The 21,154-nt window shown below is 38.7% G+C and overlaps 1 protein-coding gene across 1 annotated transcript; it reads right to left on the reverse strand.

The window, feature by feature from the left end:
- Positions 1-241: 241 nt before the first annotated feature.
- LOC111565806 (MAM domain-containing protein 2-like) lies at positions 242-20,050 on the reverse strand. Its single transcript, XM_023266096.3, has 15 exons — positions 19,828-20,050; positions 19,607-19,717; positions 13,309-13,589; positions 11,315-11,399; positions 11,024-11,161; positions 10,099-10,376; positions 8,491-8,584; positions 7,979-8,125; positions 6,207-6,326; positions 5,906-6,051; positions 4,406-4,502; positions 2,892-3,050; positions 1,374-1,627; positions 682-766; positions 242-588 (listed from the first exon to the last, which is right to left on the reverse strand). Exons 1-15 carry the CDS (start codon positions 19,856-19,858, stop codon positions 542-544), a joined length of 2,073 nt encoding a protein of 690 aa, XP_023121864.2. The 5' UTR covers positions 19,859-20,050; the 3' UTR covers positions 242-541.
- Between the last annotated feature and the right edge of the window lie 1,104 nt (positions 20,051-21,154).

Consider the following 21,154-nt stretch of genomic DNA (forward strand, 5'->3'; position numbering starts at 1 on the left):
CAGGTTTTTTCGTTGTCATTTAACAAACAGGAAATAACCTTTTTGTTTGAGCAGACATCTAAACAGCTCATATTTCTTGGCTCAATCATAACTGCAATATTGACCTTTTAATACCAATATCAACCTTTATTTTCTAACTAACTGGTGCAGTATGGTGCATTGTATTCCCACTAGGTGACAGCAGTATCAAGTATTTCTCTTGTCCACCATATTATGAGTGAAAGAAACACAAAAAGCCATGTTTTGAAGAACCTTCTCGCTTTATTAGAGCAATGAGCATTAATCTAATGCATATAAATGTGAAGAAAAACACAGTTTAACACGCTCTCTGTTGCTACAGTGCAGAGAGGAATGCTGACATCTGATATGTGTTGCTCCATAAAGATAAACAAACTACATGAGAAGTTTCCGTTGTCTACATGTTCGGACTGACATGTAGGAGTCAGGAGTCGACAACACTTTGAGTTGCCTGTAATGTGCAAAAACAAATGTAGGGAGGGGGTTCATGCATCCTACGCAGCTGGGTTCTGTTCTCCTGTTTCTACTCGATCTCATTGGAGGTTCCCACGGTGGCCATGATCTCCATTTCTGCAGAGGAACAAAAAGATCAGGAAGCTGCTGCAGATCCTAAAATCACTGCATTTTCTTTAGCAGTGTTTTCAAAAGTAATCATTTGTTTACCTGGGCAAGGTCCACCTTCCAAGATAATGTCATCAATGGCGATGTCACTCCTGACTGAGGAACCCCTGGTTGCTTCAAACACAATCTGGTACAGAAACACAAAGCTTTTTTTAGCTGCTTAATAACTTTTTGAGGGTGAGGTTAGCGTGAAGGTGGTGCTAAAATAAAGGTTATGGGGTCAAAATGAAGAGATCCGTCCACTTGCAAGCAAGAATGTGGAGAGCAACAGGGCTCTTCCTTATTTCTCAGTTTGTGAGTTCCTCTCCTCAGCTCTTCTCATTGTATCTTATTCCTTGCTACCTGAGATGTGAGATGAAGAGGTCGTGAGTTGAGGCAACAGGCTTTTAACAAAAGGAGACTTGGCAGCTCTTGTTTTAAAACGACATCCTCACTAAGAGCTACTCTGACAAGCCTCTTCTGTTCTTGAGTTGCATTTCAGGAATTGAGAAATCCTTCAGGGTAGAATGCTGAAATCAATCAGAAGCAAAAGGATGGATGACAGAGGTCATGAAGAGGCTCAAAGCAGAGAGGTGAGATGAGCTTTAACTATGGTAGAATACCTGTATAAGAGTGAGGTTTGGCCTGTTGGTTTGCAGAGGAATTGATGCATTTGCATTCTTGAACCTGGAAAGTCTAAATATAAACCAGTCTATAATTAAAAACCATGAGGAGAGGTTTCATTGCACTCTTGCCTGATGCTGTCTGTCACACTGGTACTCCACTTGGGCCCTCAGCCAGGCGATGCTCTGCTCGCCGCTCCGTTGCCACAGCAACCCGTCCTCTCCATCTTTGTGGATGTGAACTCTGAGCTGGCCTGTTCCCGAGCCGTACATGTGGTAGAAGAACCGCAGACACTGAGGTCCTCTGGTTCCCCTGAGAGGACGAGACAGCAGGCGGACGTTCTGGCTGGGCAGCATGGGGGACGCCTCCATGTACAGGTAGTATCCTGACAGGTAAGAGAGGGAGTTTACAGGTTTATGATGGGCTCATTCCATCGAAAATCAGCAAACTTCTAGAACAGTCTCTGCTCAGCCATTTCTGATTTGCCTGGAACATAAGATATGGATCTTTATAAGGATATTTGAAATTTTAGCTTCATATATCAAATACTTTCAGAGATAATTGTGGGGAAAATAACTGCCCATCAACCCACTTACAGCCCATTTTTTGCACATTAAAATTCGAGGTTGTTTGAACAACAATATATCAGGAACTACTGAAGATAAAAGCCTAACATTTTCACTGTTATTTCTCATCATGTCATTGATTCTGAATCTGCAATACTGGACAAGTGGATCAAACATCTCTGATTATAGGCGAGTTGAAACTGAAATTGAAGCCGTCATGAAAAGTCCCATCCTTGAGCTCACATTAACAAAACAAATGATAATGCAGAAGTCAACCAGTGACATTTTCATATGTAGCTGCATGTCACAATAATACAAAACTAATCACACAGAATAGTTTTAATATTAAATACTTGGTCAGAAAAATTTAAAAACAAAGTTATTTTTGTTGATCTTTCATAACTGATCGAGCAGATTGGGCAAATTGTGCCACAAAAACAAATATATTGCTAGGTGGTTTAATCCAAGTAGAGCAGAGTTCTGGAGTTTTACAGTTGTTCTCCAAATACAACTAAGAAAATGTTCTTTTTAGTATGGATATATTTTTATTTTGTAATATCCTGATGTGACCAGGTATATTAGACTGTCTGTCAATATTTGTTTGTCAGACCTGCTCAATCAGTTATGAAAGTTAAAGGAAAATAACTTACTTCCCCATTTTTGTGATTTGATTTGTCATGTTAAAATTATTCTATATGTTTTGTTTTGTATTATTGCAACACTCGGCTAGATATAGTTCATAAAAGTTGATTCTGAATCAATGACATGATGAGAAATAAGACTCAAACTTTCAGGTTTTTATCTTTAATAGTTCCTCAGATATTGTTGTTCAAACAACCTCAAATTTCAACATGAGGCAGTTTTTAAAATAAGTTTTTATATCAAGCTAAAATTTCACAGATAGCATTTTAAATATTTTTACTGTATGTTTCAAATGTTTCAAGCAAATCAGAGATGGTTGAGTAGAACATCCCTGATGATTTGAGATGGAATAACCAAATGTTGACTTTCAGTTACACTGTGTAATGAGCCTTTGTGTGTTTTTGTGTTACAGAAGAGACCGGAGGCAGAGTTGACCCTCACCCAGTCCGGTGGTGTGATCTCCTCTGGGTCCGGTGTACGATGTCGGGGTGTTTCCTCTCCTCCACTCCCAGTCACCAGCATCACTCAGCTTATCCTGAATATAACCACAAAGTCCTGCTTCAAAGTCACAGTGTCCAGGGAGAGGCGACGACAACGAACCTGCAGGAGGCAAACAATGGAAGTAAGATTAAACGGCAGTTCATTGTGACTATACAAAGTGAACAAAAAGTCAGTTTTTGAATGAATTGCTAGATAATTTCATTGAAAACTGACTTTTTAATTCTCTTGACTGGAAACATCAAGCTGGTGTCATTTTCTTGAGTTTTTGTTCTGTTTATTTCTTGTTTTATTTTGACATTCCCAGTCCTTGTGTGTCTTATGTTGCTTCACTTTCTCCAGTTATCTGTGTCTCCCTCCTCTTTTGATTGCCCTGATTAGTTTCACCTTTATCTTGTCTCCCTAATTAGTTTTTTGTGTATAAATAGTTTTGTCTTCCACCAGTTTGTATTTTGCATTTCGACTTTTGGTTTCTCTCCACTTCTTACTTTTGATACTCACGTGGACTTCTAGTTTGGATTTTTTTCTTGGATTTCCAATTATATTTTGCTTATTTTCTTACTATACTGTCTTTCCACCTTTTGTAAGTAACTTTTGTTTGATTAGAATTTCTTTTTGCCACAAGCTGCCTGCCGTGTTTGGATCCATATCTAAACACTCCATGAAAACTTTGTTAATCTTGGATGAGTTTTTCTGTATTTACTCAACAAATATTGCAGCTATCAACGACCCAAAGCAAACAGGTAAGGAGTTTATTTACTCTGCACAAAATGTTGGGGCTCCTACCCAACGCTCCCTGTGCACTGCACATCTGGTGTCCTGGTATCTAATGTTTATAGTACAGTTATTGTTGCAGAAAGTATTAAAGTAGAAAGATAGTTTATTCATCCACTTGGGGAAATTCAAGATGTCCAGCATCTCACACGTTATATTTAAGAAAAATAAGGAAACCAGTGTGCAAAAGAACGTGCAATTAACATGCAAGTCATGGTAGTAGAAGACATACGGTGCCAAAATTGATGGTATTTACAATATAAAAGACTAGAACAGTATATAAATACAATAAATAGGAAGCAGGATAAAGGATGGGCACTTGGGATTATTGGGTTTTTAGGTTTCAAAAGTTGCTGCTATTGTGCTTCAGTGACACAAATTCCCAAATAAATCTTACAAAAACCCATATTGGGAGTGAAGACTTCTAAAACAGCCTGTGTTGCTCATTAAAAACAGACTTGACTCTGAGGATATTGAGTTATTCTCCAAAAAATCTCCAAAATCACAGCTGCTGAATCATTTTGTGTACTTTTATGCAAAATGTAGTATTTTGGTGACCATGTAGCACTGGTGGATGTAAGATCTTGAGTGTTTTCCAATTTTACAAGTCAAGTAAAACCAACTTCTACCCTGACAAACTTCCACATTAAGAGTATTTTTAAAAGTGCGGATGATTATCTTACCTGCCGTCAGCTCACAGTCCCCGAAGCTCAAACTGATGTCGTCCAACGCCACCGATCCACAATCCCAGAAGCTCCTGCAGGTGCTGACGAAAACCACCTGAACAGTGAGCGGAGACGTCAGCGGTACAATGGAAAATTAACTGTTTACAGATCAGCTCCTGAATAGAGCCAAAACCACAGACACTATGTCTGGCTTGTTGTTCGTCAGACTCATGAATCCTTTGTCAGGATGAAAAGAAATCATCAGTGCAGGAACAAAGGACCAGTGTGGGGAAGTCCTTTGAGCATTTTGGCATCTGGATGAAATCACTTTCATCATGCAGAGCCCATTATGATGATAATGGAGTCCTGAAAGAGCATCTGTTTGGTAGCCAAAATAAAAATCAGAACCCTAAAGGCTCCAACACCAAGACAAGGTTGTAATTTGTTTCACTATTTGGTGTTTCCATCTGTTTGGAATGTTTGCTCATCTCTCTTCACTGCATTCATTCAATTTCTTACTTTTTTTGATGATCCCTCTGATTGTTCATTCAGGTTTAAGTTGCTTAAAGACTTCCTCTGGTGAAAATACAGTTTTTTACCTTGATGGCGTGTCCATAATGTGGTTTTTTTTTTCATATTTTAGAGCAGAACAAGCAGTTGAACATTTCAGAACATGGATTTAAACTTCCATGGTTGCCAAACAGACTCTAGTTTTATTAATTCTTAGGAAGATGTAGGGGGGAAACTCTTTTTATATGGAATTCGATTGGCTTGTTTAGAAAACGTGGGTCTTCTAATGGTTTTTAATTGGTCTAGCCATACTTTGTACCATGTTAAATTCACAGGCAAAGCGCTGGTTGCCATTTATGATTATTTCTTATATATTGTCATGTTTTTAGTAGTTGTCAGGTTAGTTGGTAATCTGCTGAGTGTTTTTTGGAGATTAAAGTGGTGTTGGCCTCCAGTAGCAGTAATGGCTAAAGCGGGTTTTTCCATTTGCTGTGACTGGATTTATGTTTTACTGTTGAGGCACTGGTGTTAGTTTGGGTGTTTTCTGGAACAAAATGGAAAATATTTTTGGTTACTGCTTCACTAGTAGCACACTCAAATTAGCAGACAGCAGCAAAACCTCTGGACTTTTAGCATTAGTGACCCTGATTTTCATAAATTAGCCTGCAGGAGTAGTTCTTCTGTGCTATCTTCCAGTCTTCCAACTTTTTTTTACCCTTTTGCACCATTTATCCTTTCTTTTCCTTCCATCCAGCCTTCACGTTTCTTTATTTTTCCTTCACTCCTCTGGCTTTCCTTCCTCATTTAATTCCACTTGTGCTTCATTATTATTCCTTTATTCTGCTTGCTCCTACTTTCACTATTTCTTTCATTTTCCTTCCTGCTTCTTCCCTTCATTCACTCTTTCCCCTCTTTTTTCATCCCCCTGTTTATTTTCTCACTCATCCTCCGTTGATTCTCCATCCACATGCAGACTTGAAGCGATATTTCCACTTCTTCTGGTCTGACCTTGGCAGGCTGCGACGTCTGGAAGGTGACGTCCGCCGCGATCCAGATTCCTCTGGACTTCTCGCCCTGAGTCCAGATCTTCTCTTTGCCGCCGCTCTGCTGCTGCAGCAGATAAACGGCCAGAGCCTGGTCCGTCTGGTTGAAGCCTGCAGTGGAAGCCAGGAGTTATTTCTGGTCGCTGAGTCAGTCAGACGCAGCGAAACATTCACACATGGACTCAAACACCACTAAGATCAAACACAAGGAATAAAGAGTGTCGATGATGATCTATCAGTCTGGCGAGCTGCTGGGTGCCGCTCACCCCTCAGGGAGAAGTAGAATCTGAGGCAGTACTTCATGTTCCCTGGCAGAGTCGGACCGACCAGGCGGCTAACGTAGCCGGAGCGTGGGCCGAGCCGGGAGTGGGCCAACAGGAAAGATCCTGGAAGCAGAAGACAGGTTTTGTTTTCTTGCAGAACTCAGCGTCTTCCTCTCAAGCTACTGGCTATTAACGCCTCAGTTCAACTCCCTTTCAACAGTTTATTAGCTGCCTATTTATTTTATCCTCTTTAACATCTGCATCCAGCGGTTGGTTTGTTCCCTAAAACTGCTTATAGGTCAATATATAATTGTGGGACTTTTTGTAACATAGTTGACAGGTGTCATAATTGATATTTTTGCTGATTTCAGGCCTAAAATCAACATGGCCGTCAACCAAACACCACATGGCAAAGATTCTTCTAAAATATTATATATGCATTTGAGTAAAATTGAAAGTTATTTCTAAAGATATTGTAGTAAACCTGTTGACATGCCATAAATCCACACTTGACTCACACACTACTTTATATTAAATAACTCAGAAAGCCTTGGCGTCTTGCCAGTCTTTTCTTCAGGAGGAAATGACATCATGTGGAGCAGGTCATGTGATCTGGAATTAACACGCTTCCTTGAGAGGTGTTTTTGTAATGGGGAACTTAGTTGAAAGTGATTTAATTTGTTATTTTCTGTATAAAATTTGACATATTACCAAAAAAGAAATATCTGTCATGATTATCTCAACTTAATAAAAAGAACACAATCAAAACTATTTTTGAATAAATTCATTTTATTATTGTTTAACTAATTATAAGGTGGTTGTTATTAAATTCGGACGGTTATTTAGTTGACATTTTAGCGATATCCAGTCATTTTTTTTCCTAATAAGAGATTGTTTCCATAATAAATAATTATGGAATTTGTGAAGACATGATCATAATGAACATAAAAAAACATTAGTTTTTCTTTACTGTTAATAAAAATGTAAGCAAGATATAGGCCATGGACTTCAAAAGTCACTCACTTATATATTGACCCATATATTGGTTTTTTTTTTTCTTTTCTTTTTTGGTTGTAAGCTCATAAACATGCAGCCAAAACCAAATCACTGGCTTATCAAATTGTAATGGCTTTCATGTTGGTAAAAAACATGCAACCGGTCTTTACGATTAGCTTAAAAATCCAATATTCAGCAAAATCTGTAGCTACTAAATGCTTCACTGTGTTCACCAGCTAGTTGCTAATTGAGTCTGTCCGGTAGGAGGTGGAAATATTTACTGAGCCAGACAGTTAATGTGCTGCACAACCAAAACTCTGACTTAAAGGAAACAGTGAATGAATGATTTCAGCATCTCTCCAGTCATTTGGCTCAGCGATACCGTTTATTTAGCTCTGCACAACTGTAACTGTGTCAGTATGTTATGTAACAGAAGTGAAGCTCTTGTTTGTTTCTTGTCAAAACAGGCCATTTATGACTGAGTTCACTCGACTGTACAGATTCAGACATTATGATAGCAGAGGCTAATGTAGCCCTGAGGCTCTACTGGTCTATGGAGCCCTGGTAGCTCCAGAATTCATAGATTTTTTTTTCATTTTGAATCCTGTAGTCCTCTGGAGCCACAAAAGGCTTCGTACAACTTATTTTCACACGTTGTTGGACTCCCCAAGACCTGCATGCAAATTTTTGAAGTGGAAAATCAGTGCAGTTTCCATTTAGTGCAGGTTTAGATATTAGACGAGCTATAAAATCCATACAATCAGTTGCTTTGCTCAGACCTGCCCCTGTGGTGTGGTCTCCATTCCTAAATATGTTGGGCTTCACAGACACCCTCCTCCATGATGAACCTAATATCTCATCCTGGATGTAGTGGCAGAAACCCGACTCGAAATCACAGTTGGCGGTGGACGGATCAAAGGTCGGCTCTGTGGAACAAAAGCATGAAAGCAACAGTTTAATGTGGTCAAAAACCGCTTTTACTGCTCCTGTTTTACTCCTTTAGAAAGATTCACATTTGCATTGCATTTGTTATGGGTATTTATAGATCCCTGAGGAGGAATTTTTCAGTCACCTCAGGCCAAACTCAGTATTTTTATCCTCCACTACATGCAAACCACTAAAGCTGGATCTGTCAAACATCTCATTGCAGCTTCTATGCAGCTAGTCCTTTTGAAATCCAGATTTATTATTGTATAGCTGACTTACAACGTTCGCCAGAAAGCTTTACCTCATAACTGAGACGTTTTATTAGCGACTTTAACATGGGAACAGTGGTTTGACTTCAGCTCACCAGTGTCTGTGCTGCAAAAGTCTGGAGAAAAGGAAATGTCATCAAGTGCAACACGTCCGCCTCTTTGGCTGTTAAACACCACTTCAAAGACGACCTGAAGGAGCAGACGCACACATGGAGACACAAAGTCATGAACACAGCGGCACGCATGATGTGCACACGGATGCAAACACACTCAGATTTACATTTTAAATATTACTGTACAATTTTATTCAACTCTTTAGTTCGCACAAGTGTAACTAGCTAACTAAGAAACACTAAAAATAAAAAAATAGATGCAGTTGCCACTTTATTAGGTACACCTGTACCATCTACTACAAATTCATACAAATTATATTTATGTCGTAATCGTACTGGACCACATTATTTACATTTTTTGTCCTTCCTGCTGCACGAAAAGGGGCCCAATTTTACTTAACTTCTAAAATAAAATACAATCCAGTACAACACAATCACCGACTATGATCCCTAAGCTAAAATGCATAATTTAATTAATGCCATGATGGCAATTACAGGGAAATGGTACAGATATTTTTCCCATAATGCTCTTCGGTGAACTTTCAGAATGTTAAAATTAGCATAGAATTTCAGTGGTATTCAAAGGCTGTTAAACAGTGAATAACCAATGAAAATCAACATTTTCTGTAACACGAGATGTGACAACAATGACTATAAACCGAATCTATATGCACAATATTGTCCTGTTCCAACTACACGTGTCTCAGAAAACAAGGTAAGTAATGTTCTATCTTATATCACAATTTTAGCGCTTCCAGACTGATGCTATCACGAGAAATTTACTTGGATTGAGTCACTTTTAGCAGCATGAAAAACACATCAACATGCACATTCTGCTCTATCTCCAGCAATGACCAACCTTCAGGTGCATAACATTTACCTCAACCATCTTGCAGAACTGCAGGAAATTGTGGAAAATTGCACCCAACAGAATTCAGTCAAAAGTAGCACAAGTTACCATTTTTCATTAACTATTCACCATTTTATCGTCATCAAGCACAGCTGAAAGTTGATGTCCCTTTCAAATGCAAGATTTCCCAATGGAAACATTGTCATTGGCTACAGTAAATGTGTTTGGTAGGGAAACCAACTACTGGACAAAAAACTTCTTTATGGTAGGTGGCCCCTAAATGTTGGTCATCACTGAAGGTAGACCTGAACATACTTTTAGCTGAAATCTACAAACTAATCTGCTGTAAAAAGTGACAATCGCAAACCACATTTCTTGTGACGCCTCATTTTTTGTGATATCTTGAGTTAGAACAGACCATAAGACTAACAGAGAGTCAGTAAGCTACCTACACATCAAAATACTACCACAATATGGTACCTGACACAGCAGTTTCTGATCTAAGTATCTATCTACAAGGGTCTACATTACATTAGCCACCATGAACTTCTGGTAATTCCAGACCACTTGAGACTGTAGCGGTAAAACTCCTAAGTCTATTGAACTGACTTTAGTTACTACAGCTACTACTAATGATTCATCGACCTTTACACTTGTAAGAAGGCAAATGTGTTGTCACTGTCTTAAAAGTTTGTCAGTTTATGAAAAAGTCTTCACATAAAGCTTCACTGTGTACTGACCTGTATGGAATACGGTGCCTTCAGGTCCAGCTGAACAGGTATCCACTCTCCAACAGTCTCGCCCCAGTCGTCCTGGTTTTCCTGACCCGCCCTCCACAGCTCCTGGTACTGGCCCAGTCGGTCCCGGGTGAAGACAGAGAACAGGTTTCCTCTCTCCTCGCTACGTTGGTACTGGAAACTCAGGCAGCCAGACATCGGCACCGTCGTCATGGGAGTCACCAGTTTGGCCACTTCTTTGAACGTCTCGGCGTAGACGGAGTCCACGTACATGAAGTGACCTGAGAAGAGTTCAGAGACTTCAATGACACAACCCAGTAAGCATCATCTACCACTACATTAAAGTTTTTTAGTTGTCTAGATTGCATAGTTTGGTGTTTTGTGTATTTCACAGCACTTAAAATCACCATGTTTCTTTCTGAAAATGGGTTTAATTACATGTTTACTGTTCTAAAATGTAGTGTTATCTGTTGGTCTCTACTTTCTAGAGGCATTTGAAATTATCCTGGCTACTTGTATAAACACAGAAACAAGCAGAGATGGCATCACAGTGCAACAGACATAAAGAAACGAGGAAAGTATTGAGAGATAAACTAATAAATTGTAGGTTTCGACAGAACCTGCCTTCCACCACAACTGACTGCTTGCTGAAAGGGAATCCAAAGGCAACTTTTGATTGCTAGATTCTCTGTTCTTTAGTTAAAATTCATAAGGTCTTTACCTTACTATGTGAAGTGCTATGAGATGACATATGTTGTGAACTGGCATTGTATAAGTAAAATGAAATCAGATTTCATTGGTATCTGTATTTCCATGAGATTTCCTTTAAGTCTGGGAGTAAATGTTGATGAAATACACTTAAATGATGGCTCATTTAATCTAAAATGAACAGCTAATTGGGTATGAATACAGTGGAAATCCCACTCACCTGTCTTGTTGTTGTAAGTGTGATCATTTGGTATATTGTTGAGCAGCAGCTGGACTCCACCTCCTCCCACATACCAGTTTACATTGGCATTCCACTGGTTGCTGTATCCGCACAGGTGAGACTCCTCAAAATCACACTCTAAAAGGAAACCAGCAACAGAACATCCATTACATGGGTGCGTGTGAAAGGTTTTCATGCATGCAGATGGCTTTTATCCAGACATGTGTGGATCTTGTTTTCCTTTTTGTTTAAACTGAAATGTGCGAGTGATGTATGTGTGGAGTCACCGACCCAGGCAGTATCCGGGGCTGATGTGGATCTCAAACGTGGCCACGCTGCTCCCAGCAGTCGGCCCGGGTTTACCTTCGATAACAACCTAATCAACAACACATGTTCAGCTAATACCCAGCAATAAGGAGTGACACCGCAATGACATCATACAGGGTCAAAAACAGTGCACACATGAAACGTACAGAATGTAATTTACTGATGAAAGCTGTGGTGAGCAGCAGGTTAGATGTGAAAGCAGAGTCGACACAAAGGAAGACAGAGGTATTTGTTAAAATATGAGGTCAGGCCTTGTGCATGTGTGAGGTAAAGTAGAATCAGTTTGCAGAAAAATTGTTGCTGATAAAGGAGTTCATGAAGCTGAACTATACAGTAAATGTGCCGTAAACACCAAAACTATAAGCTAATGAATGCTAAAAAGCTCCACTATGACGTGACCAGTAACAGCATATTTTTCATTGCTGTTGCTTGTGTTCTGTAATATACTGTAGATCTCATCTGTAAATCATGTTAACTACATCCTAGTTTCCAAACAAGAATATTGAACACATAAAACATATCTAAACCTCACACACATAAGCAAAAACAAACAATACTATAGTATATGTTATGCCTGATTACACTGTAAACTGCTTTCATTATTTGATCACTAGAAAATTCAAGTTTGACAAAGACACACTTTAGCTGTTGCCAAAGATGGACATAGAGCTATGTGTTCCAAAGTTATTTTGTTCCGAAACTGGACCTGATCAACATAAATGTTAAAAAAAAACAAAACTATTTTGCAGGGAGTGACTTGTGAAACTATAAAGCCTGGCTAGCTGTTTCAACCTGTTTCCAGCCTTTATGCTAAGCTAAGCTAACTGCACCCTGACCCAACCTCTCTTCTAGATCTTGAAAGAAAACAAATAAACATGTCTTCAAAATGTGAAAGTATTCTTTCTGTCTGAAAAATAAAGTGAGTAAAGTTGTTTTAACCAAAATAATGGTAAAAAGTTACTTTTGTTACGGTCATTTGAGCTTTGAAAAGCAGACTGTCACTTCTGTGTGAGGTTAAGGCTGTGTGAGTTTGTTGTTTTAAGGAAATGGAAGAACACTTCAGCAGTCAGTGTGAAGTCTAAACCTCTGAAGCATTAATTTATTTCACCATGTTTATGTGCCGAGGGGCCCACACATAGCACAGGTCTGGCTCCAAACCATGTAGGTCGAGACCCCGTCACAGTCAGCCCTGCCTTTGCATATGATGTAAACCATCTGCTGTGCTACTCTCACAGTGTTTGGACAATGATTACACACTTCGCATTGGCCTCCATTTGGGTGTGCATGCATAATGTCAACCTATATCTGTCGTAGCAACAAGACGCTGAAATGTTTTCTGCACCGATGTTGTTGTTTTAAGCTAAAGCAGGTCGGAAAATCAGCTGTGACTTTTTTAGTCTTTGACATTCTAAAAACAGATAATATATAATAATGGTTTGTCTTATTTATGTGTCTTTTGACCCAATCCAAGAATTTGGTTTTCCATTTCACCTTGCTTTGACCTTGTTTTCCTTCATTAAACAACCTGTGCAAATGATTTTGTGCAAAATTACAACTTTATTCCCACAATGTTGCACCTTTTTCTTGCATGACTTCAAATTTGTTTCAAAATATTATCAGTTTTTATTCACCTTTAATCTATAAATGGTGTGATGGGAGTGAGCACTCAGGAGAGCAGAAGTTGCTTTTAGAACCACTTTGAAAGTCTGCTCATGTACTGTATATGTTAACTTTGTGGCTGGATGGAGGTTTAGTTTACATAATGTAATGGAAGCTCTAGTCTGAAATGTGCATCCATCTCTTTGTAATTTCTGATCACATTAGGATCTTGAAGCATCAAAATATATTTGAGGATGAACATTTTCTATTTTGGACCATGAAGGACCTTTTTTTTCTCTGCTGCTCTCATATTTCCAGCTTGTTAACGACGATAAATCACTATCTAAAGGCATTTTTACCCTGTAGGGCTCAGTGCTGTTCTGCAGGTCCATGCTTGAGATGACCCAGCTGTCGGACGGTTCCTGGCTGCTCCACAGCGGTTTATCGAAACTCTCTCCGTTGGTGCGTTTCAGGACCTCCAGGCTTCCCGACCCGGTGATCTGGTAGACGAGCCTCAGGCAGCTCCACTCGCTGTGCTCCAGAACCGGACTCTGCAGAACCCCTGTGGTCTCCCGCGGTGGTTCTGCACCTGAACCGGCCTCCTGGTCGCTGGTGGCACCGTCCACTGCGACAAAACGGCCTAAAAAAAGGTGAATCGGATGCATGAAGCTGTAAAGCTATTACCAGAGATGCAGCATTTGGTTCAGCAAGACATAATAACTACAAACCAGGATTTCACAGGGAATTATTTTTGTCTTTCATGCCACTATTGGTTTCCATTAATTTATTACTGCAAACATAGAAACCTGCTTAAGACAGTGTTTGTAGGGCACTAATGCTAAAAGTTTAAAACACTGCAAGTAGTATGAAAAGTTGCATAAATATCTGATCTAAGAATCCACAGATTATTACTCCGACAAGGACTGCAGTGGAGTTCTGTGACGATTGTTTGTTTTTCTGTCTGTCTGTTAGCAACATTACTGAAAAATGGATTAACGGGTTTGGATAAAATTTTCAGGGACGGTCAGAAATGACACAAGGACCAAGTGATTAGATTTTGGTAGTGATGTGGCTTATAGTCTGGATCCATGGATTTGTTAAAGATTTCTGTATCATTATGAGATAGCAGCATGTCATTGTAACCATGACAACAAGTGAACACTACGTCAGCTGCCTGCTGATGATCACATGATTGCGATCCTACTACAAATCGACCCTTGCAGACTTAACGGGACTTATCCATCGGAAATCATACAAGGAACAACTGATTAAATTGTGGGGTTGTTCCCATCAATTCCCCCCGCTGCTACATCTTTAGGTCACGCGATTTGGTATCCGTACATAACGTACACATGCGTAGCACACGCCTGTGCTCAGCGCAAGGTCTTTTTGTTTGTGGGTACGTCTAAATTAAATGGCCACATTATATGTTGCCCTGACTTCCGATCATCAATAACTAATAAACAAATGCTGCATTTCTACAGAAAATAGGCTGCATTTCTGACAATGCCATATAGGGGAATGAACAGCCTTGGCGGAGTACTGCGCTCTCCGAGTGCTTTTCTTGTTGTGATTGTAGTCATTTTAAAGATACCAGCTTGTTGTAAAAACATAACCCATGTTTACTGGAACGAAAAATACTTCTGACACCTTAAAAATATGAAGCCTACTTCCTTGAAAACAATCTGTCAGCACAATAAAACAACTCTCGGTGCACAAATTTCACTGCAAACTTCATGGTTATGTTTGTTTTTTTTGTCAATTCCTGCATCATAACATTGAGAGTTTCACCACTGAACTGAAAGCAGCTACCAGCGCTTATCAGCCATATGCTACAAGGCAGGTGGCAGCTTACCTGATGAGATTTTAAAGAAAACAAACCAGACTTAAAGAGAGGTAAACAGAAAAAATGACATATACAAAACTAGGACACATCAACATGACAGAAGTGGTTTAAGTAGCTTATAAACACTGCTAACAGGAATGCAGTTCAACATACGACCCTTTAGTTTCAACAAGGTGAATTTATGATTTTTTAAAAAATTGAAGTTCATTTTCCTAAAAGAAAATGTGTTAAAATATAAAGTTTTGTCTTGTCAAGGTAGAAGCAGATTATAATTTAAATTTCTGGCAATCTTCATAGTTTTTACCTGCCCTATAGAATACATGCGCAATCAGCAACGCAAATGTTTGGCATGTCATGTAACTTCCTAAAGGAGGTCATGCTATAGTTTCTTATTTACACCATGTTCGTGAACAGGAAAGCTAGTTGTGAGTGTTTATGAACTAATCCAAGCAAAGTCATGCAGACAGGTGATGTTGGAGGAGCGACTCGACTTTGTCGCCATATAGCAAATAGCATTTCTACCATCATATTACAGCATATTAGTATTCTAACATTTGATTACTGGCAATACAAAATTACAACTTGGTCATAAAGCAAAGAATTAAACACATCTGTCACGGGCTTTTTGTTTTTGTTTTCTGTTTCCTTCCTGTTTTATAGTAAATACACTTTTCTTTCTGTGTTGCTTGTTTTTTCACTCCCTCCCTTCGTCTCTATTTCCCTCCTTTTTTGATTGTCCTCATTAGTTTCACCTGTGTGTCTCCCAATTCCGTTTTCGATGCATAAAAAGTCTCGTTTTCCCTCTGTTTTTCTCAGTTCGTCCTGTTGGCTACCTGATGTTCAGCTGCCTGGTTCTCCTGATGCTCCTCACATGCATCTCAGGTTTGTGTTGTTGTTCCTTCTTGATTTCTGTGAATATTTAGATTATGTTTTCTATTACTACTTTCGGTTGTCTTTTTCATTTATGGATGTATTTCTGCCTGCATTACCAGCCGTCTTTCGTTTGTTCACCTACAACACTTAGTAAGTTTCTTTATTGAAGTTTGTGTCGTGTTTGTTTCGGCACTTGGGTTCAATTCTGGCAAGTCCTTACAGGAGTATTGCTATTTCAAGCATGAGAACTAACATGGTTAAATAAGCTGACTCCTTAATTAAAACCTTTAAGTCCATCTGTGGTCCCTGATTAAACCATTAAAAACCTATCTCTGTCTATCGAAGTTACACATTTAGAATTTTTTTCCATGAAAATATTCCCACAATTCCTTAAAATGGCTTTGATGTGACTTCACAGTGTTGTTTTTTTGCAACCCCTGCCACTTGAGCACACCAGCTCACCTATAACTCCACTAAAACATAACAACTATTCTGCACTACACAATGCCAATTTGTTGTATTGGAGTTATTCAGTCCCACCCTTCAAGTCGACAGGATTGGTTCTTTAGGTTTTTTTTATGTATGAAAGATTTAAGATTATCATTAGTTGACTGCAGTTTCAAGGTGCAAATATTTAGCCATGGTGTTGACTGCTTATTTTGCAAATGGTGTGACTTCTAAGATATAAAAAACACCATGCAGACATGCTAGCAACTATAAAAGACTAAGATTTTTGCAGAATCTATTCAGAGCTGCAATCTGCTCTTCAGCTGGCTCCTGGTTGAAATAAAATACGTGGCATTGTTGTGAAAGTTGTTTGTCCCAGCTCCATCTCGGCAACATACGACATCAATCATTTTCCAAGCAGTTTCTTTTCATATAAAAAGAACAGTACAGAAGGGAATCATGTTCAAATCTAGATCCTGTTTATATTGGAATCTTTATCAGGAACAAGATCCAGAAAGCTCAACTTACTGAATGGGACATTTTGCATTATGATTTATGTCCAGATTTGAGACGTAAAATCCACTTCAGCTACTGTTTTTAGCTGCAGGGCGCTCTGAGCTCTCCTCAGCAGTCTGTCATTTATTATTTGTCCCTGTGGAATGCCCTGTTGCCTGGGGCTCCTAGATCCTGACAAACACACTTACTGAGCTCAGGTCACCTTTTGCTTGGAAAATACAATTGCTTCTTCTTTTGTTGCCAATAAACAATTACAATTGTTTGCAAATGTTTGTATTTACATATTTAATTGAACCAAACTTAACTTGACTGAGCAGATTGCACTCAAACTGACGTGAATCTTGATTAAATCAGTATTGATTTTTGATTTAGAGGAAAAATCAACATAGAAAGTGCTTTGTATTTTTGATATGACTTCACCTCTCTTGTGTGCACAGAAGGGAAAGTAATGAGAAGCGAATAAATGAACTGAGCGAACCAACCACAGTGACCTTTTTAACAAGCCGGCGGCAACGAGGATGGAAACAGGAAGAGAGAAAGTAGTTGACGTATCCCAGGGAGAAAAGCGACAAAACAGAAAGCGCTGAACGATTTGCAGACAAGTATGAGTGAGGATTATGGTGGGAAAAATAAAGTCTGAGGTGGTTTTTCCAACTGGGTCTGGTAGCAGGATGTTGCCATAGATGTAGATTAGAAATAGTTATAAATTCTGTTAATTTTTTCATGATTGCAGCTTATAAAATATACACAGTTTGTGGAAACCAATGCTTGACTAAGGAAAAAAATGATAAACAGATAATTGGCTGCTTTTCTTTCTTCAGGTGTCCTAATGCTGCTGGGTAATTGTCTGTAGTTAGCCTAGCTTAGCATAAAAACTGGAAGTATGGCAAAAAAGACAGGCTAGTCCACTCCAGAGTTTAAAAAAAATACACCTACAGCAGCACTAAAACTCGTATTGGCACATTTTAAAAACAAAATTGTAAATATACCACTTTTAGAGAGAGACTTCTGTGCTAAAAACAATTTATCCATCCATCAGTAAGGACTAGCAAAATGGTGGAGCTGCCTCTAGAGCGTTTGAAATCCTCAGATAGCTACAGCTTTTTGTTTTTGTTTTTGTAGTGGTGTTGTTTATTGGATGAGTTGATTCAAAGTAAGTATTTTTAAGATTTGTGAAGCGTTTTAACTTAAAATGCTGATGTATAATCCTGCATAATGCTTACCATCATCACAACTTTAGCTTAGCATGTTAGCAAGCAAATATTCACAACAGTAGCAGCACTGTAGGCTACATTACTTTGAGCTAAATGCTAATGTCAGCAAGACAAGATACTACAGTGGCACTGCTTCTATGCTAGTTTCAGTTTAGCCTTTTAGCATGCTAATATTTGTTAAATAATGAAAAGTACAGCTGGCAGGAATTTAATTTGCCTGTAAACAAACAAAAACAAATTAGTTTCAGCTAAATTCTAATGGAGACATACCACAATGGCAAAGCTAATATACTAATAGAATGTGTAGCAGGTGTTTCCCTTATTCTAAGTTTTGTTTTGGCCTGTTAGCATGCTAATGTATTTGTTATTTAATCACAAATAACAGCTGAGGCTAACAAATTGTCGTTGGCTTTGTAGGTGTTCATGAACCAAAATAATGGACTACTTAAAATTTTGACCTGATTCAAAGTTCATTTACATCATTTTAATTTATCCTGAGGGAAAAAGTGAATTTTACGGTAATAGATTCAATACTTGTCAACACATTTTAGTCAAAACAAAAAGTATCAGCATCAAGCTAACATTTGAAATGACACAAAAATGTATATTTTATCTGCTGGACAGATGCAAGAAATCACTGCATCCGCCTTTTGTTGGACAAGAAATAGTTGCAGTATGTAATTAGCTTTTGCTAAGCTAGGCGAATAAACACACAGTTATGTTATTTCTATTTGTTTAGTTGCCGTTCTACCTCTGAGTGACTGATTTTGGTATTAGTATAAAGACCAGTCAAGTTAGCCTCTACAGTCAGTGCACTTTAATATTTCAGTTGGTTTAATTGTGTTTTAATTCTGACCAGCAGGGGACCACATGTAAAAATGAGCTTTAGTCTATCTCTGCTACTGTGCAGCGAATTGTTTTTGTTAACTAGTTCAGATTATTATTGTGCATGGTCCCTTACAAAAAAAAATAAATGTTCTGGCACAGTAAGACCAAGTGCAGGAATTATATGGCCTCCAGATCAGAATTTCACCAGAATTTCCCTAGAAACTTTGTACAGATGGAGCCAATTCACGCAGAGAATTAAGTCTGGCTGCTGAACATGAACCACCTGTGAGCCAGAATCAACAGCTGGAATCACACCAGAACTTTTCCTGACTCTGTCGTATTTTTAGGAGTTTGGCAGAATTAGTCGGCCACATTGAGGTATTTTACGTTAAGGTTTAGATGAGATTTGGAGACACATTGTAAGTCTTTTTTCTTTAGCATCAACATAATCTTAATCTCTTGCTTCCTGTCACAACTGACATGACAAGATCCTGCTGCTGCTGCTGCACCAACAAACTTCAGTGCTTTTTGGCAGCCAGATGCTTCTTAATATTTTTATGTGGACTTCACTTACCACACATTTGTTTTAAAAGCAATTGGGGGTAATGACAGTCATGAAATCTAATCTCCATTCATCTGCTGCCTTTGATCACTTTAAATAAGGACAGTGACATAACTCAGATATGGGTGTGTGCGGCGCTCATTTATATCAGCTGCACTACCAACCCTATGAGAATGCTTAAATCTGTTATTTCACTGAGTCCAGATGTTCGTGGAATCAATGCGGACCAGATGGGCTCCTTTTCACCAGCGTGCTTCAGTGGTGCAGCCAAAACAGCACCAAAACTGCCACTATAAGAGCCAGTTAGAAACTTCTAAACTGAAAAAAGTCAAAGGATCGAAGATGCAGCGTGGCATCTTTTAAAAAAGTACCATCTTTGTGCAGCGTCCAGCTCGTAAAGTCTGCGTCTGACGTGTATCCGCAGGTGTTGGACTCAAAGTTGCATGAGCCTGGCAGCAGCTGCTTGTGGGCTTGGATGGTGGCTTTTCGAGCGCAGAGAAAATGAGAAAGAGGGAATGGTAAGTATGAATCATAGCAACTGGCATCAACAGAAACATGCCCTCATGCACCAGCACTGGCACAACGTACTCACCAGCTAAAGTTAAGAGGTAGAATGGAAACATCGCAGCTTTCTATGGAAGAAAAACAAACAAAACAAACTAAAAACCACCCTCAGAGGAAATAAGTAAAAAGAAGTTCTTGCATCCAGAGTTGTGGAAAAAATAGAAATTGCAGTAAAGTTTGCTTCTGAAGATTAGTCTTATGCTGATCGGGCTGAGTGTCTCTCCAGCTCTCAGACCGGCAGCACACTGCAGAGTTTCTGCAAGGAGGTGGAGATGTGGGAGTGATGAAGAGGAGGAGGAGGAGGAGGAGGAGGAGGAGGAGGAGGAGGAGGAGGAGGAGGAGGAGGAGGAGGAGGAGAAAAACCAGGGTCAGAGATGAACTGATGGAAGATGAGGAGAAAGAAGTGGGCGGCAAAACAGAGAGAGATGAGAGAGGAGGTGATAAAGGAGGAAACAAAGGACAGAAAGTTGATCATAATGTATAAACAGGGAGAGTATTCTGTATTAAAACAAACTGATGAGTTTTACACTAAACTACTGCAGAGTTAGAGGTCCAACACCTTCCTCAAATGCACCTCAGTAGGAGATTTTCAAAGTCATTCTGCTCACCTACCAGATTTATCCTGCAAGTCTTGACTGTCAGCTGCTATCACCTTAATGAGAATAAATGGGACTGTCCTTATCAGATAATTAATTCATTTTAACACTTAAAGGGGTCTGTATGTACATTTGTCGACATATGGCCTCCTTGTGTTTGTGTGACTGTTATCTAACAGAAGATACTGGTCCCAAAACATCTTGCACTCTTAGAAGAAGAAAAGCCTTGTGGAACCTTTAAGGGTTTCTCACTATTGCCACTCTAGAGAAACCTTTAAAGCTGAAAGTGGTTTCTCAAGAAAATTATTATTATTATTATTATTATTGTTATTATTATTATTATTATTATTATTGTTATTGTTATTATTATTATTATTATTATTATTATTATTATTATTATTATTATTATCAATTATTGTCAAATGCTCAGAAAAATGAATAGCTAGCTAAAAACAATGGCTTCAATGGTTAGTTAAAACTACCAAATAGATTAAAGTACTGCATTAGCTAAAAGTAATATATAGATAAGCATAACCAAATGAATGATTTGCTAAAAAAAATAATAAATGCCAACCTATTTTTTTCTTTTAACTGTTTATTAGGTTTAGCTAACTATTTAATACTTTTAACTAAACATTAATTACTGTTACCCAGCTGTTTGCTATGTGTTGCTAACTATTTGTTACCTTTAGCTACCTATTTAGTACTTTTAGCCAACTATTTGCAACATTTCGCTAACTTTTTGTTACTTTTAGGCAA

Source organism: Amphiprion ocellaris, chromosome 17 (genome assembly GCF_022539595.1).
Source record: "Amphiprion ocellaris isolate individual 3 ecotype Okinawa chromosome 17, ASM2253959v1, whole genome shotgun sequence".
In the NCBI taxonomy this organism is placed as follows: domain Eukaryota; kingdom Metazoa; phylum Chordata; class Actinopteri; family Pomacentridae; genus Amphiprion; species Amphiprion ocellaris.

Excerpts from the sequence above, each read along its gene's own strand:
- LOC111565806 (XM_023266096.3), bottom strand. The coding sequence starts at position 19,858 with ATGTTTCCATTCTACCTCTTAACTTTAGCTG. Across the intron at positions 19,718-19,827 it reads CTACCTCTTAACTTTAGCTG|CCACCATCCAAGCCCACAAG; the intron begins GTGAGTACGTTG and ends GCGCTCGAAAAG. Across the intron at positions 8,585-10,098 it reads AGGCACCGTATTCCATACAG|GTCGTCTTTGAAGTGGTGTT; the intron begins GTCAGTACACAG and ends CTGCTCCTTCAG.